At 38.8% G+C, this 16,773-nt stretch overlaps 1 protein-coding gene across 1 annotated transcript in view; it reads right to left on the reverse strand.

The window, feature by feature from the left end:
• Positions 1–1,274: 1,274 nt before the first annotated feature.
• Positions 1,275–16,773, reverse strand: part of DCDC2C (doublecortin domain containing 2C) — a 116,600-nt gene continuing 101,101 nt past the window's right edge. Inside the window, exons 12-13 of the mRNA XM_074947702.1 lie at positions 11,550–11,658; positions 1,275–8,953 (exon numbers count right to left, since the gene is read on the reverse strand). Coding sequence (XP_074803803.1) covers positions 11,585–11,658 — 74 coding nt within the window. The 3' untranslated portion in view covers positions 1,275–8,953; positions 11,550–11,584. The remainder of the gene's footprint in view (positions 8,954–11,549; positions 11,659–16,773) is intronic.

Here is a 16,773-nt window from a genome sequence, read left to right on the forward strand (position 1 = left end):
TTGAGGCTTGACTGTGCCCTTGCCTTATGCAAGGAAAGTGCAGGGAAGCAGAGAGGAATAAAGCAGACCTTGGTTGAGCTATTTAATGGCTCCCCAGAATCACAGCCCTGCGATCAGGAGCAAATACAGGTTGCACCTTATCTGCTCCATGGAACAACTGTGCAGAGAGGGGCAGCCGTGGAGTAGAGAAGAGTCTTTATGATATATTTTATACATAAATATGTATAAGCTTGAATATTACTCTGTCCAGTTTCACAGAGTTTAAGGCCTGAAGGGACCACTAGATGACCTAGTTTGACCTCAGTGAAGGCACAGAGAAGGGAAGTGACTTGCCCAGGGTCACGCAGCAAATCCGCGGCAGAGCCAGTAATAGAAGCCAGGTTTGCTGCCTCCCAGACCAGTGCCATATGTGCAGCACCACACATTGCCAGTTCAGTAAATTAAATTAATATATGCTATCCACACATCTTCTGACACAGGGATGCTCAGCACTGGCCTTGAGTCCTGTGACAGCAGAAGCTGTGGACCTCCCTTTGTTATTTTTTTTTTTAAACTAAGTGAAGACAGCTCTAAATAATAATAAATAAATAAATATACACTGACGTGAATTGATCCCTCTGACCGAAAGGGGAAAGTAACTGGATTCCATTTCTGCAGCAGAAAGCTGGGAAGACACAAAATACCACACACATTTGTAACAAAAATGAGTTACTAAGTTTGGTATGTATTTCAACGCATCATCTCCCCCAGCCTCCCTAAAATCCTTAGGCCAGCCCTGTGTATAGCAGTAGGACTTTCGTGAAAAGGAATCAGTTACCGTTAGTTTTTGTGCAAGGGTGGGCAGCAAACATTTCTTTCAAAGGTGAATCCAAGGTCAGTTCTGTGTGCAAGACAAGAATCCACAGGCTGGAATCTTCTGCTGCTTCTTTGAGCAAGGAAGATGAGCAGGGCTGGATTACCCAACAGGCAGAATAAGCACATGCTTAGGCCACCAGCAAAGCACGGGGCACCAAAAAAAAAAAAAGATTTTTTAAAAAAAAAATTTGATATTTCAAAAAAAGTATCGAAGTAGTCATCATGAGAAAAATCAGAACTTTTTTAGACTTCCTTACACTCCACTATACACACTTCCCCCGTTTTTCTGTTCTCTTTTTATTACTTATCCCCACCTAAACCAGGAGGGTGTCCTACTAACGTAGATCGAAATAATGCAAGGAAATCAGATCCTGTCATGTATTGCAATAAATTTGTTTTATTATTGATATATTCTTCTGAGTTATACGTACTTGATTCATTTTCTTTCATATATATATATAGATATAGATATAGATTAGATAGATATAGTGTACATTGTGTAATATTGCGCATCTACTTACTACGCTATAATTGATACATTTGAAGCTCATATGAAGAGGAGAGGTGAAGTGTACAAAGAAGTATCAAATAGATTTTCTTTTCTAAACGATGTGGACTTATCTGACGAATAATATTCACAAGGTACCCAAAAGCTAGTTAACTCATACCCTGTTGACTTGAATATGAATCTCTGTGGAGAAGTACGGCAGTTCTACTGTTATATGCACGCAAAGTTTAATGAAACAGGAAAAACGAAATTCAGTCACATTGATCTTCATGACACAATACTGAAAGACGGAATACAATGTGTGTTTCCAAATGTAGAAATCGCACTACGTATTTTTCTAACATTGATGATTACTAACTGCTCCACAGAATGCTCTTTTTCTCAGCTGAAAAGAATAAAAAACCCTCAGAGAACAACAATGTGTCAGGACAGACTTGATTCACTTTCCCTAGTGTGTATGGAAGCAGACATGCTTCATCGAGTCAGCTTCGATTAACTTATCCAGAATTTTGCAATCAGAAAATCTAGAAAGAAGCTATTTTAATTTCAGCATACATGTAAGTTTTGTGTCATTTCAAAAAATAAAATTTTATTTTATGGTATAGTATTGTTTTTATTTTGAATTACATATGGGGGGGGCACAATAATCTTTTCCGTTCTTAGGGCCTCTAAAGGTCTTAATCTGGCCCTGGAGATGAGCATACCCAACCATCTGCCAGTGAATTCCTGCACCTGAGGTCAGTTTTGGCAAGGCACAGCTTGGGGACATGGTGCATTCTCCAGCATTATAACCAAGCACAATTCCTGTGAACTATGGAGGGAGCTGCCTGGCTGTGTGTGCAGTGGGAAAGGCTCCCTACTCCCATGTTCCCAGCCTTGCACACTAGTGCACCACAGGGCAGGCGTTAGCCCTCAGTACGTGAAGACTTTCAGGACACAGGCACCAACTTTTGTTGGCGCCGGTGGGTGCTTGCGCCTGCCCCGCCCCTATTGGATCCTTCCACAAATCCTCGCCCCAGCCCTGCCTCCTCCCCCAAGCGCGCCACGTTCCCCCTCATCCCCACTCCCTCCCAGGCTTGTTGCGCGAAACAGCTGTTTTGCGGCACAAGCGCTGGGAGGGGGAGAGAAGCAGGACCAAGTGGAACGCTCAGGGGAGGAGGCAGAACAGAGGCAGAGGCGAGCTGGGGCGGGGAGCTGCCAGTGGATGCAGAGCACCCACCAATTTTTCCTCCTGAGTGCTCCAGCCCCGGAGCACCCACGGAGTTGGCACCTATGTTTCAGGATACTTTAGGCTGACAACACAGTGTAAAATGGAAGCTTATTTAGGATGTATTTCTATTATATATTTAAAACACCTCATACTCAATTGGTATACACTGACATAGCTCCACAGAAGACAAGGGAGCTGCACTGATTTTCTGCAGCTGACTATCTGGACTGCTGTGTTTTCATTCTGGGGGGAAATCAATAGCAAATTTCTGTTTTGTTTGTCTTTTACTTCTACATACTATAGTGTTACTTGGCAATATGATGTAAAATTTCCTACTGCAAGTCAATATCACAACTATCAATACTTTAATAAGCCAGAGAGTCATAATTCCAAATTCCATTTTGGGAATCACTTGAAGTTGTTTTGATAAATTATTTCCTCTAGAAACCAAATTTTCCTGACCTGTTTGCAATTACTGCACTAAGGTAGAAAGAGTTAGACTGGACCAGAGGGATTTGCTATCTTGCACTTCAATCTTGGCAAAGATCTATACTATAAGCAGTTTCTGAGAAATTTCTCTAGAGATGTCAGCTAAGCATGCCAGAGGCTAACCTCTTCTTTTGTGATTTGTGACTTGTATTTGCATGATTTCACACTTAATCCATAGTGTAGACTGTCAAATGGACGTTATAACTCAGAATTAGCAATCTAATGTGTGAAGATTGATTGGAAAAGCCTAGAGATCAATTTAAGGTGAAACTCACATGAAAGTTGAAGCTTAATTTTCAGAATGAGTCCAGATATAGCTCCGCAAAAGTATAGTTTTAGTCCTATTTTTTCATTAACAAGAAGTATCTTGTCATATTCATAGCTAGCTCTTTGGCCTACTTATGCCCATATATTTACCACTTGTAAAAGGAACATGTATTTTCCCTATCTTACAGCTGTTGGGCTTTCATAAGCAATACTGTATTTTAAATCCCTCGTGGCTTCAAGGACTAATAAGGCTATCTACAGTCTAAATGATGACAAAACAAAATTCCTTCCCTTCCTAAACTAAATTTCCCCCTTTGACTCCAGCTCTGTAAGAGGATGAGCACCTCCATAAAGCCACTGGGAGCTGAGCACTCAGATGATTGGGTCCCTTCTTCTCCAAATGCACTCACTGCTCAAAAATAGATACAGCATCTGTAAAAAAAACCCCAAAACCTGTATCTACAGCTGTTCTCATTCAAAGTGTTTTATGTTACTTATTATAATCCAGAAATTATTAGCAACTGCCACAGAAGATATTCTAAAAGGCTGGTGTGTTGGTGTGTGTGTTTAAAAATTTTTATACGTTTTTTTTTTATTTCCACAAGAATCTATTACTTTCTTTTGCAGCTCACAGGTGTGTAGTGCTTGCAACAACAGAGTTTATATGTAAAGGTCAGCTAGTGTGTTCCACATTTTCCACCTAATCCTTATGGTCTTATCTGCTGCTATTTTCAATATGTGCTAAACTGGGAGTTAAAAAAATTGTGAAGAAGGTTAAAATGATTGATAATCTGCATTCTCATGAGTTTCACTATAGCACTTCAGTTCAAATATAAGGTGAAACATGACAACTGCTATGTAGAAATTGATTTTTTAAATACTAGTTGGAAATGTCATTTATCAAATAAAACAGTGTCTCATAACTCAATGTCCACTTATGTGTCTTGAGTGACAATAGCTGATTAACATCACAGCTCAGAAAGAATGAGCGTTCTCCTATAGCTTGCTTGGTAGAAGCTTAATGTTTACTATGAGTTTAAAGAGTATTTTTTAATATTTGGAAATTCTTACATAGTTTTATATCAAAAGATGCCCCTCCCTTCCCACTGTTATCTTTGTTATAATCAGTTTGTCTCTAAACTACATGTAAAAAAACAAAAAAAAAAGGATCGAAGTTCTATAATAGCTATGGAACAAGGAACAATGGCAAGGAACAGATATAATTCATATGATCCAGGAAAGAAAAGAAAGTCTACCTTTGTTGTGATCTACTGATTATTTAACAAAATTGGGAATCAGGACTCAAAGGTCTCAGCCCTAGACCAAAGACTTTGCTAAACTGGGATTAACACTAAACTTGTATCAACAACATAAGGAAAATAATCCAAACCTTTCAAATCAATAGATGAGCCAGAGCTGCAAAATTCAGATCCAAAGTTGGAAAACTCCCAAATGGCAGGAGTGTTTGGTTCCAGAGTTTTGGTTTAGCCAGTTGTAGAGAATGGAACCATCCATTATAGTTTGAATCTGTGATCTGGCACCCCTCCCCTACAAAAGTTCAGTGATGCTCAGATCAAATGGCCTGGCTTGGACCCATCTCTAATTAGAGCTATAACTTCTTTAAAAATAAAACATTTGAAATCCAAAAACACTCTGAGTTAAGACCACCCTAAAACAAGTAAAGGCCTGAAAATTGGAAATGCAGAGTTATGGGGCCAGATCCTCAGCTGTTGCAAATTGGCCTAGTTGCACTGACTTACATGGTGCTGCACCAATTTACACCAGCTGAGCCTCTGGCTCATAGTTTCTCAAAAAGGAGTAATTCTACCTCTTCACCCCTTCACTCTGCACACCACTGGTCCTTAGCCTATCTTGGATGTTTTGTTGAATGACATACCCTTGGCTCTGAATCTAGGATTAGCACCTAATATTTGAAAAATGGACAGCATTAAGATAGATATTGGGTTGTCTTTCTCAGGCTTCTGTTGGAATGCTGGACCAAGCTGGATTCCTTTTGGCTAAGAACAAGTTATCTCTACCTCTCATGCACTTTCTCCTTGACATCATTCCAGAGAAATTCAACTGCCTTGATGTTTCATAGAGATGCACAGTAGCATTGTCAGGGAGAGGACCACACGCTCATGCAGCCATTGCTGTACTCTGAAACAAGGCATGGCATGTGCTGCCTTCCTTTCTGCCGTGCTGGCTTCTGACAATAGCCTCTGCAGAAGAGTTTGGGGACCCTGAGCCCCACTCCAACATCTCTTGACAAATCTAGCAGTTCCAGCAGTGACATTAAGGTTAAACCTGTTTTTCAAGGATATTTCACACTTTATGAACTCTGGGAAAGTGACCTTGCTAGCTCTAATCGTACCTTTTTACATTTATTTTAAATGTTAAGTAAATCTGGTTTTCATGAGGTTTTTATATATATAGCTAACGTGTTCTGTTTCTAACGTGGCTGGGGTACATGTGTAAAATGTTTAAATCACATTAAACATACCCAAAATATAATATCCTCCATGCTGGTATCTTGACCTTATTCAACCATATCAAACGCTGGCTACCAGTATCAAGTGAGATTGCTCTTTAAAAAAAATGATCTCATATCTGAGTCAAATAAACTCTGCATAATTAGTAAATATCTTGTTCATCTCTCCATTACCTGTAACTTGAGAGCTCTTCTCATCTTTGATAGCATTAAGACCAACATCTCATTGTTTACATTACTTCAGTCAAGATGTCAATAGCGTACCCAGTTTCTCTCTCCCTCCCAATAAACAGATCCTAGCCAAAAAACTGCAGGTTCAGCTTTTCCATGCAAGATCTTGTGTTAAACATATACTTGGCATCCGGAAGCTACACAACAATACTTTCCTGTTCAGTGCTCTGTAGTTATGTCATTTGTACCTTTCTTTTTCTAAGTTAATTTGTTCTTGTAATTTGTGTTTTTTCAATTTGCTGAGGCACAAGGTGATCTTGTGATTTACAGAAATTTGTCTAGAACATGAGATATTACCCTCTATTCCATTTTCTTGAGCCATCTGAGTTTATGAAGGTTAAACCTGGTAAAAGCTCCAGAAATACAAATTTCACAAGTTAGAATGGGAACTGTTCTATACTTCATGCACAAAGATGCAAGGTCTGACAGCTATTTAAGGAGGCTATGCTGTTCAGAGTTGCACTAACTTGCTGTTTCAGAGCTATTTTTATTATGCTATAATGGGAAACAAACTTAATTAGACCAGTATCTGTACCTTATGCTGCATTGTGTATCCCAAAGTGAGTATTGTTTTTCTACATTCAAATTAAATTTCAGCTTAAATTTCTAGTAAAGAAAATTGCTCACCTGTAATAACTCTTCTGTAAAGATAGCATCGAATTACTCAGACTCTTGGCTCCTTATGTTAGAAACACAATGTCCAAGAATTCTCCTAGCTTTTAGGACCTCTGCAGTACTGGAAGTTGAGCCCCCACCCAAATCCCTCTATTCCAATTGTCAGGGTCCTCCTTAGAACCATCCAGTAACTTCCTGACAACACAGCAAGCAAAAATTCCCATAAATACGCTGTTGAAACAAACACACAAGAGTTATCTGCCAGGATGAACAAAAATCAATGTAATGAGCAGAGTTTGGTTTGGTATGTGGGTGAGTGGAAATCTTGTGTGGTCTTCAAAAGAAAAAGAATTACACATGAACAATTTTCTTTACTTTAAAGGCTAGATTTTGCATTATACTCCAGCCCTTTCACATCACCTGAGCTGCACAAAGGAACCAGATTCTAACCATAACCCACCTGCAAAGAATTTCGCTAAAGGAGAAGGAGGTGAACTGGAGGAATGCTGGCAGAAACATTTCCTGCCCCAGCTGTCCTGATTGCAGTGTAGAGGGTGCTAAGGCTGGAATCTGTTCCCCTATGATGAGCCTCCATTGGCATAAGGTCCCTTAGGACTAGCACTTTCCCCTTTGCCTCTCTACAGTAGAAGAGTTTGTGGAATACAGTGAACAAAGCAGGCCTTGGTTTCCTTTAACTCTGTATATTGACCTCAACCTTTTCACCAAAATGATTCTCCACAGAATAGGAGAGGTTGATTAGCTTCTGAATGATACGTATATGCAGCCATGGATATCTAATTTAAAGCAACAGCTCTTACCACCATAATTCCTGAATCAAAGGTTGCCAAACCAAACCAATACCTTACAAAGACCTCTTTTTCATCTCCTGTCTTACTTCTTGGGAAGAGACTTAATGAGTGAAAACACTATTCTACTATTATGTATTATGCATATTATCATAATACCAAGGAGCCCCAGTCATGGACCACGACCCCAGTGCGCTAGCAGCTGTACAGACACAGAAGAGAAAGACAGTCCAAAGAGCTTACAATACCTGGATACAAACAGAATGACAGGGGAGCACCAGGTTTTTCCTTCTGGGTGTGAATACATGTTCTCTCACTCTGTTCTCCAAACACTAAGCATATAGGCCATGATTCAGGAAAGCACGATTCAGGACAGCACATGAGCATGTGCTGAAGTACTGTCCTGAATCAGGGCCTTAGTCACAGACAGCTCAAGGAGTAACATTGCCTAAGTTGTTCCAAATCTTTCGTCTTCTGCATGTTAGTTCTCAATCAGAATTGCGCTGGCCCTACATCAAACATTTGTATTTCATGGAAGAACAGTTACGAGTTCATGAATACTACATTGTGTATAGATATGGCTAAAAACTGGTGCTTATCATTAGGGAAAATGTGGGTAGGAAAGGATTTATTTTATATGCAGGAAACAACAGATATTTCATTTTGTTTGCACAGAAGTCTGTCTCTTCCTGATATGAATGCTAGGCTGCAAGCACATTTCTGATCAAGGTTAGTAATTAAATTTAGCAGCAAATATGTTTTCTTATCAGGTTTGAGAATTTTTTGCTACCTCAGTGATTTATGTCATGTTGACCTCAGATCAAGGCTGGTATTTTTAATTTAACTGAGGAGAAATTCCTTCATTTTCCAAAAGCATATGGCTTATTGAGGATTCTTTACATTTCCTTGTTATGTTGGGACTGACTTGAAATAGATTGGATTGTTTTTAAAATGCTATTCTGTTTTTTATAAAGGTCATCAAACCAAAGCAAAGGATCAGCATGTCATTCTCCTTGAGTATGTGACTGTTATTACTTTATTCTACCTAATTTAATCATCAAACATATTCATCTTATGAGACGGTAATATTCTTGCAAGTGCAATTATATTTCGCAGTCTGCCTGCTGATTAGGCAGAAACAGAGAAATAACTCATCAGAAAATTACAAAAAGAATTAATCATCAACAACATGTATAGTAAAGATTGCAGTACTTGGTAGTCACTAATTAAACTCCTTCATTCTCAAACGTACTAGCCAAGGCTTAATAGGAAGCATGTATACATACCCAATGAATGAGTAAAGATCACATAACCACTCACTAAAGGTTTACACTTCTAATTGTGCAAGAAAGATGGAGGAATTTATTTGTTTCTTTATGAGGAACTTTATGTCTTAACTGATGGTGTGGAAGATAGTCCCCTGTAGTAAGCATGATATTTCATGAGTTGCAAACTACATCCTGGCCTGCATCATTAAAATCCTGAAACAGAGAAATGAAAAGATAATGTCAAAACACAGATGACTGTGGTTGTTTGTTATTATTACTGAAGTCCCCCAAAATATGATAGATGTTGTATAGACACCTAGGATGACACAGTCCCCACAAACAACAATTTACAATCTAAGGCCTCAATCTTGCTAGCGTGCTTAACTTTATGCACTGTGAACAGTCCCATTGACTTCAGTTGGACAATTCACAGTGCATAAAATTAAACAGGTGCAAAAATCTTTGCAGGATTGGGGGCCTAAGGCTCTGGTCCTATAGGTGACGGTACACAAGCAGACGGCTACATGCACACAGAGCCCCACTGAAGTCAATGGGGCTCTGCAACAGTGCATCACACTATAAATTGCAGGTTAGGAGCCTAACAAAATGTATATGAAAGTGCACAAAGAAAAACTATCACTGTAAGGCACTGAAGAGTTCACCAATTTACCTACTAAAATCCCAGTCTGAAACAATTTGACATTTAAAGCTCAGTCCTGATCTGAGATAGAGTTCATTGACAGATAAATAAAACTCACTGGCACCTATATAGGTTCCTTCAGTCAAGGATCTCAAAATAATATACAAAAGTAGGTATCATTATTACCATCTTTTTACACACAAGTGAGGCACATGTACCCAGGTTCACATAACAAGTCCGTGGCTGAATCCATGGTAGAACCCAAAGTCTCTAGACTCCCAGTCCACTACTGTTATCACTGGAAAACACTGTCTCCCTCACTGGCCATATGAATTTGCAAGCACTGTAGCTGCCTTTAAAAGTTATATAGAGATGCACTATTATGATTACTCAATCAGGACTAACTACTTAATGTTTAAATCAGGTTTGCTTATCCCCATTCCCTGCCCCCCGCCCTGCACATCTGCTTACGAGTTTCACTTTTAAGAATTATTTATTAATGTATTTGCATTTATACACACACTAAAAAGGTGGCTTTACGCTGCCTGTGGTTTTCCCCATGGAATTTAAGCTAATGGTTTAGGATTTACCTACCTGAAAAACCACCTCTGTCCCCACCCCACATTATCATAGTGGATGTCATCAGAGGCACCTGAGCTGTCATATACTCTAGAAGTCCTTCCCGTAAATTACAGACCCACCTCTAAAATAACACTTCAGTATCCCTAAACAGCAGCTATACTACTCAGTACAGCCTATAGCCAGCAAGCTAGCCAACTTAAATCACCATCCTGCTCCAACAATTCTCCTCCGGCTTTTTTCAAAAAAGGTTGAAGACTAGCTTTGCAGCATACCCTACCTCTGTGCTGCTATGGCCCGAGGGAGGTTCCAAAGCCCTGAGGCCTCTTGCTACATCAGCAGGGCATCAGCTCAAGCACTTTACTGATTTACAACACAAACGCCTGGCATGCTGGGATGGTGGATTCTTTGGTCAGTATGCGCTAAGCCATTTAGGGCTCTATAGATCAAAACCTGTACCTTAAACTCCTCCTGAAAAGCCACAGACAGCATAAAGCCACCCTCAGGCCCCCACTCAAGTTCTGTGTCCAGGAGAACCTGGCCGGCCCTGAGGATCAGGCCAGTGTCCAGCAGCTATTGTGAGATGATTGTAGCACAGTCATGGCTATTTCACCTTCCCATCCTCAGGAACCGCATTGCAAACAGGATACTAGACACCCTGAATCAATGGATGCTACCAGATATGATGGTATCCTCAAGAAAAGGGTAGGGGAAATCCATGCCCTGAAGCAGTAATTTTAGCAATAATAATATGGATCGAACACCATGATTTTATATCATATAGTTATTACATATAGGTAGAAAGTAAAGTATTACATTTATGAGGCAAAATATATTTCCTTCATTTAGTCAAAAAAGTTCAAACTGGAAAGATGACATTTTTAATAGGGAGGATAATAAAGTAGTGGAACATCTTACTAAGGAATTCAGTACCCTTTCCACCAGTTGGAATCTTTACATTGAGACTGGATGGCTTCTAAAAGGTATGCACTTGTTCAGCCACAAGTTATGGGCGGGGTGAAATTCTATGATGTGTTATGCAGGTGGTCAGACTAGACTATCACGGTCTCTTCTGGCCTCAAAAATCTATACATTTACTGAAAAATTTAAAGAATGCCTTCAAAAAATGTGGGTCACAAATCAATTTAGGAATAAAGGAACATTTTCACTTGATTCTTGGACAAATGCCAGAGCCTTAGGGCAGGTCTACACTTAAAACACTGAAGCAGTGCAGCTGTGCCGCTGTAGTGCTTCAGTGAAGATGCTACTATGCTGATGGGACAGCTGCTCCCATAGGCATAGTTAATCCACCTCCATGAGAGTGGGGTAAGCTCAGTATAACTGCGTCACTCGGGGGTGTGGATTTTTCACACCCTTCAGCGACGTAGTTATACCAGTGTAAGTTTATAGTGCAGGCATGGGCCTTATATTCCAGCACACTAGTGAGACATTTTCAGTATCAGGCATATTTAATCTCCAGTTTCTATTGTTTTTTAAAAAATCTTAAAGTCAATCATTTCAATCCAGCTCATTTTGCAAATCAGAAAGGAAGAGAATAAGGGGAAAATTAAGTATTAACATCTTTTGTACCTCTATAGCACAACATGACATTTGAAATCATCTCTTTATGTTCCTTTTTTTTTCATTATTTCTTCTGGTATGGGTTCCTCTGCAAGCTGGTTTTGTTCGGATTCTCCCTCTTTGTCTACAAAATAAATAAATAAATGTGATAAAACATTTTATAATTAGATTCTTTGTTTTACTTTAAAGTAATACAGATTTTGACTGCAATAAGTTAGTCTCCCTAAACTATGTAAAACGCTATATAAATACTAATTTATGCTTTCATTAAAGTAACTAGTACCCTTTCAAGAAATAACATTTATAGCTCCAGGAAAAGAAAGCAAAAACAACTTCCATGCTAAATAACCATGTGTGAGCGTTCACTAGACATGATGGACTCAATTCTGTCCCCAGATATGTATGTAGAGCTCCTATTGATCTCAATGAGACATCCACATGTCCAGTCGAGTGCAGAATGTGGTTGGATTATCTTATTTCTTCCTCTCACTCTTCATTGGCAGTCCCTCCCCTGGCCTATGTTTCTTCTGTCTTCCTGCTTTGTAGTTAAAAAAAAGAGCAGCTGGGGCTTCTTCTCTTCCCCTCCAGAGAGGCCAGTGTAAAGGCTCTGGGCTACAAGGATCTTTTTGTCTCTGAAATTAAGGGGGAAGGGGGAGGCAACTCACATCTCCACTGCATTCCAAGAGCGGGGAAGCCTAAGTACAGCTACTTCCAGCAGAACGGTCACAGGTGCCAAAAATGGGATTTACAATTTAATAAACAGATAAATCACCTAAAAGCTACGAATAACAACTGCCATCTAGTCATCTAATTCACTGTTGTCTATCTAGTCCATTCCCCTATCATCGCTTTAAGGACAGTTGTTTTTGTGGTCAGATTCAGTAACAACTCTTGTCCTTTCATGGTGCATAGGCCCAGGCAAGATGTAATGTTTCACAGCATGTATGGCCTTTTGCAGGTCAGAAGTTGGGAGGAGTTTTTATGGATATTGATATCTGAATGATAGTTTGAGTAGACATCGTTTGTGTGTTCTGTGTTACTGTGAAAGAAAATGGCAAGAGGTGATTTTTTTTCCTGATGCAGAAGATCTGCCAAGGCAACAACCAAGAATATACAACAAAACTAATGCATGTTAAAGTGATTCACCTGCATGCTTACAGAGTAGGCAGATTCACTGAAAGAAGTCAAACAACTAGGCATAGTTGATCACAGTTGTTACAAAATAGCCAAGCTACTAATGAAAATAATATAAAACTAAAATAAAAAGGGAAGACAAAAAGCAATATCTAAAAACATTATATGTTCATGAGGCATATGAAATATATAGAGCACATTGTATATGTAGTATGTATATATACATAAAAAATATATACACAAGACATATACTGTTTGCATATACGATTCTGCGTTCACAGTTTACAAAAAAATCAATGAAAGCACACTTTATTTTGTTACTACATTCATGACACATTCCTCTCATCAGTCATCTACTCACAATAAGTCAACCAAAGATTGAAGACATATGAAATCTACATTTGAGAAGAACAGCCAATGGTGTGTGTTCCATAATACACTATTTGGCACATCAGTAAGGCTGCCAACACAGAGAACAAACGGTATTGCAAGGATATTGCAAAGCAACCCATTTTACCACTAGTAGCCAGAGCTGTGCAAATAATTAGCCTAATCTTGCATTCCTTGGGCACCAAAAGCCATCACTGGAAGCAGTGGAAGTTTTAGGTGTATAAAGAATGCAGGTTCAGAACCTCTAAGAGTTCCATACAAGAAAGAGTTTTGGAAATAGAGCAGGTTTTATATAATATATGTTGATAGCTGAACTCTATCAAATCTGTTGCCACAAAAGTAAAAAAATCAAATAGGCAAATGAACTAAAAACTCCAGTTCAACAAAAGAGACTGGAAAACAGTAAGGAAAATGACAAACACCAACTCAGCAGTATTAAGGGGTTTACAGAAAGATACACAATAGGTTTTACTGTAAAGCCCTCCTCCCCCCATAGAGTATATAAAATAGGACTCTATCAGGGTAAAAATGCAATAAACCTGTAAGTACATCTTTGCAGACCCATGAATTAAGAAAGCCAGTGTTGCATATGGTTATCTTTATCACCAAATCTGGAAGTAACAGAACCTGTTTACAGAAAAAAATCAAAGTGTATAATGCTACTGTCCTCACAACATTACTCTATGGATGTGAAACATGGCCCTGTTATCAATGGCACATTAAGAAGCTTGACAGTTTCCATTTGTGACACACAACATCTTCTGGGCATCAAATGGCAGGATTGGGTGTCCAACACAGAAGTTTTGGCAAAAGCCGGTTTGGTTGGTATTGAGGCTCATTTGATTTATGTCCAGCTGGGATGGGCTGGTCATATAATTCATATGCCTGAGACCTGTCTATCAAAACAAATACTATATTCCAAATTAAGCTCTGGCAATTGTAAATGTGGAGGGGAGATGAAACGCTTCAAAGATACTCAAAACAAAATCTGCATACGATGAATAGTTCTGATCTGATCTTCGAGCATCTGGCAGCTGACCACATAGCATGGCACCATGCTGTAAGCATGGGTGTCTGCAACTTTGAGAAGATGTTGCACAGCTGGAAGCACAGCGCCAGGTACAGAAACAACATGGTTGTCAACACAACCAGACAATGGCTCTGTGGTCAGTGTGGTAAACATTGTTCTTCCCAAACTGGTCTATGGATCCATGCAAAGATCCCCTGCTACAAACTATGATTGTTGAAGTCACCCTCAAAATCAGGATGACTGGATAAAAGAAACGTCTGCGAAGGATTACAATTCTCTGAACATCAGCAAACAGCTAGTATTTCACAATAAGATTTTCATATTCTGAACTGATTTTTTGGCCAGAAATACTTAATAACCTCTCCACAGCCTTAGAAACAAATATCCCCTAATCAAGACATTATATGACTCCTTGTCCTTCCAAATTAATACACCTTTACTATTGACAAAATGGCTCATAATAGCCTTGACAGTCGGAAAAATAATTCTCATGAAAGGGTGAAACAGTGAAGGTCTATCTCACACTGAACAGCTAATAGCTAGAATACCGTAGTAGTAAAGATCACACTACTGGAAGAATAAAGAGGAAGACAGTTCAGAATGGATTAGATGAATGAAATAACTACCTAGGACAAGCATTGCTTTAAGTAAAAGCCTGAGTCCACTGCCTTGACAAGGAAATAAATCTCTGCACCATAACCACAGTCATCAAATGTTAACAAATTGTTATTTTGAATATAAAATAATATATGAACTTATGTCTCTGCAAATTTCTCTATCACGAAGCAGTTACAGAACAGATTTTTAAAGGCACAACTCTGCATGCACCTGATGTACACCAGCCAGGTGAACACATAACTACATCTTTAAAAATGTGCATCTAAAAATACCCAAAATATGTACTTTATAATTCATACAATTAAAATACAATACAGTTAATAACAATTTCCAGATGTGTCTTCCAGTGAGGTGTGTTCATATAATAAAAGGTCAAAATGTTATAATACCTTTACATTATAACTTTGCAAAAAGAAAACATAGGCACAGTGTCCTACTGCTATGTTATGAAATTATGAAGGATATACACACAGTATTATAAATCAGATACGACTGTGATATGACATGAAAGGCTGCATGAAACACCTAACTCAGGCACTGATTCAGAAGTTTATTTAAGCACTTGCTTAAGTTCCATTGACTTAAATGGGACTAAAGCACATGCTTAAAGTTAAGTACATGTTTGTGCTTTGTTGAATCAGGGTCTCAAATAACAGTAACATTGGATAGGGTGACAAGGTGGATGAGGTAATATATTTTCTGAGACGAACTTCTGTTGGTGAAGAGACAAGCTTTTGAGTGACAAAATTAAATACAGTCCCATGGAAAGAGCAGCATCCTTTGAAATCCATGCAATAAAGACCATCTATAGAAACAGTAGGAATAGAACGATAATATTCAATATAAAAATAGATTACTTCCGTAACCCCCCTTCAATAGCGAGGCTAATATATAGATATTTAACTGAATTATTGAATATTAAACTAAAAAGACCCTATCACATTATGATCTCCAGTTCAATGAAAACTAAGCACTCATCTGCTGCATCTATCCAGAAATAAATAGTGCTACTGTATTAGCCATCATCTTTTAATTAAGTTTCACTTCTAAATGAAGAAAATGAAAAACAGAATTTTCAGTCACAATATTTACCCTAAACACTGGACAAGGAAGCAGTTCTACAATATGATGTAACTGAGTGAAGTGTCCAATTATAGAATTATTATTGTTCCTGGGCCAGATTTTCCCTTGGTGTAAATCCACAGAAATTAAAGGTCCATAGATGTAACTGATTGTTGTCAGGGGTCTGATTTCCAATGAAGAAAACAGGAAAGAGATTGCAGGAATTGGTAGCAGTACATACAGTAACATTTGCAGTAACTAACTGACATGGCGTTCTAGTAAAATGGTTGTTTCATGACAGGAACCTGTACACATCTCTTTTTTTTCCTTCACCTAGCAGATCAGAAACCTCAGTTTCTGCTAAAAGGACATCATCATCATATTCTCCATGACATACTCATTCCTACAATTCAGAATGATGTGAGCTACCTGACATAAGTAGCCCTAAAAGAAGTGGATGACAAGAGAAACAACAACTTGTACTCATTGGGAACCCTTTCTGACTGCAGGTGAGGTAGGTAAGCATTATCAACATTTGACAGTGGAAGTAACAGACACAGGGTCTAATTCTGACCTAATGTACAACTCAGGTGAAGTCAATTAAATTGTAAAATAAAATTGGGATTTGATCTAGTGTGACTTACACAAAGTTGCATGACTCAAAAATAGAAGTGGGATTACCCACTATCCCCGTGCCCCCAGCACCCTGTTCAATTCTCTGTAACACAATGCCTCTCAGAAGAACCTAAACACATCTCTTCTCTCTGCATCCAGTACATCTAAAAATGAAACTGAGCTTTAAAAAAGGCAGTCTATGAAGTTAATCTTTCTTATAATGTCTACCAAAGAACAGCACGTGAAATAGGGAGAAGCCCTGTATACAGTATTCCAAGTATACCAAGTTAATGGAAAGAAGGGAAGTGAGAGCTAGAGAACAATATAATTTATTTGGCTTTGAGTAGGCTGATTCTGCGTGTCTGAAGTAGATGTCAAAATAGA

The sequence above is a fragment of the Natator depressus genome, chromosome 3 (genome assembly GCF_965152275.1).
Source record: "Natator depressus isolate rNatDep1 chromosome 3, rNatDep2.hap1, whole genome shotgun sequence".
Taxonomy (NCBI): Eukaryota; Metazoa; Chordata; order Testudines; family Cheloniidae; genus Natator; species Natator depressus.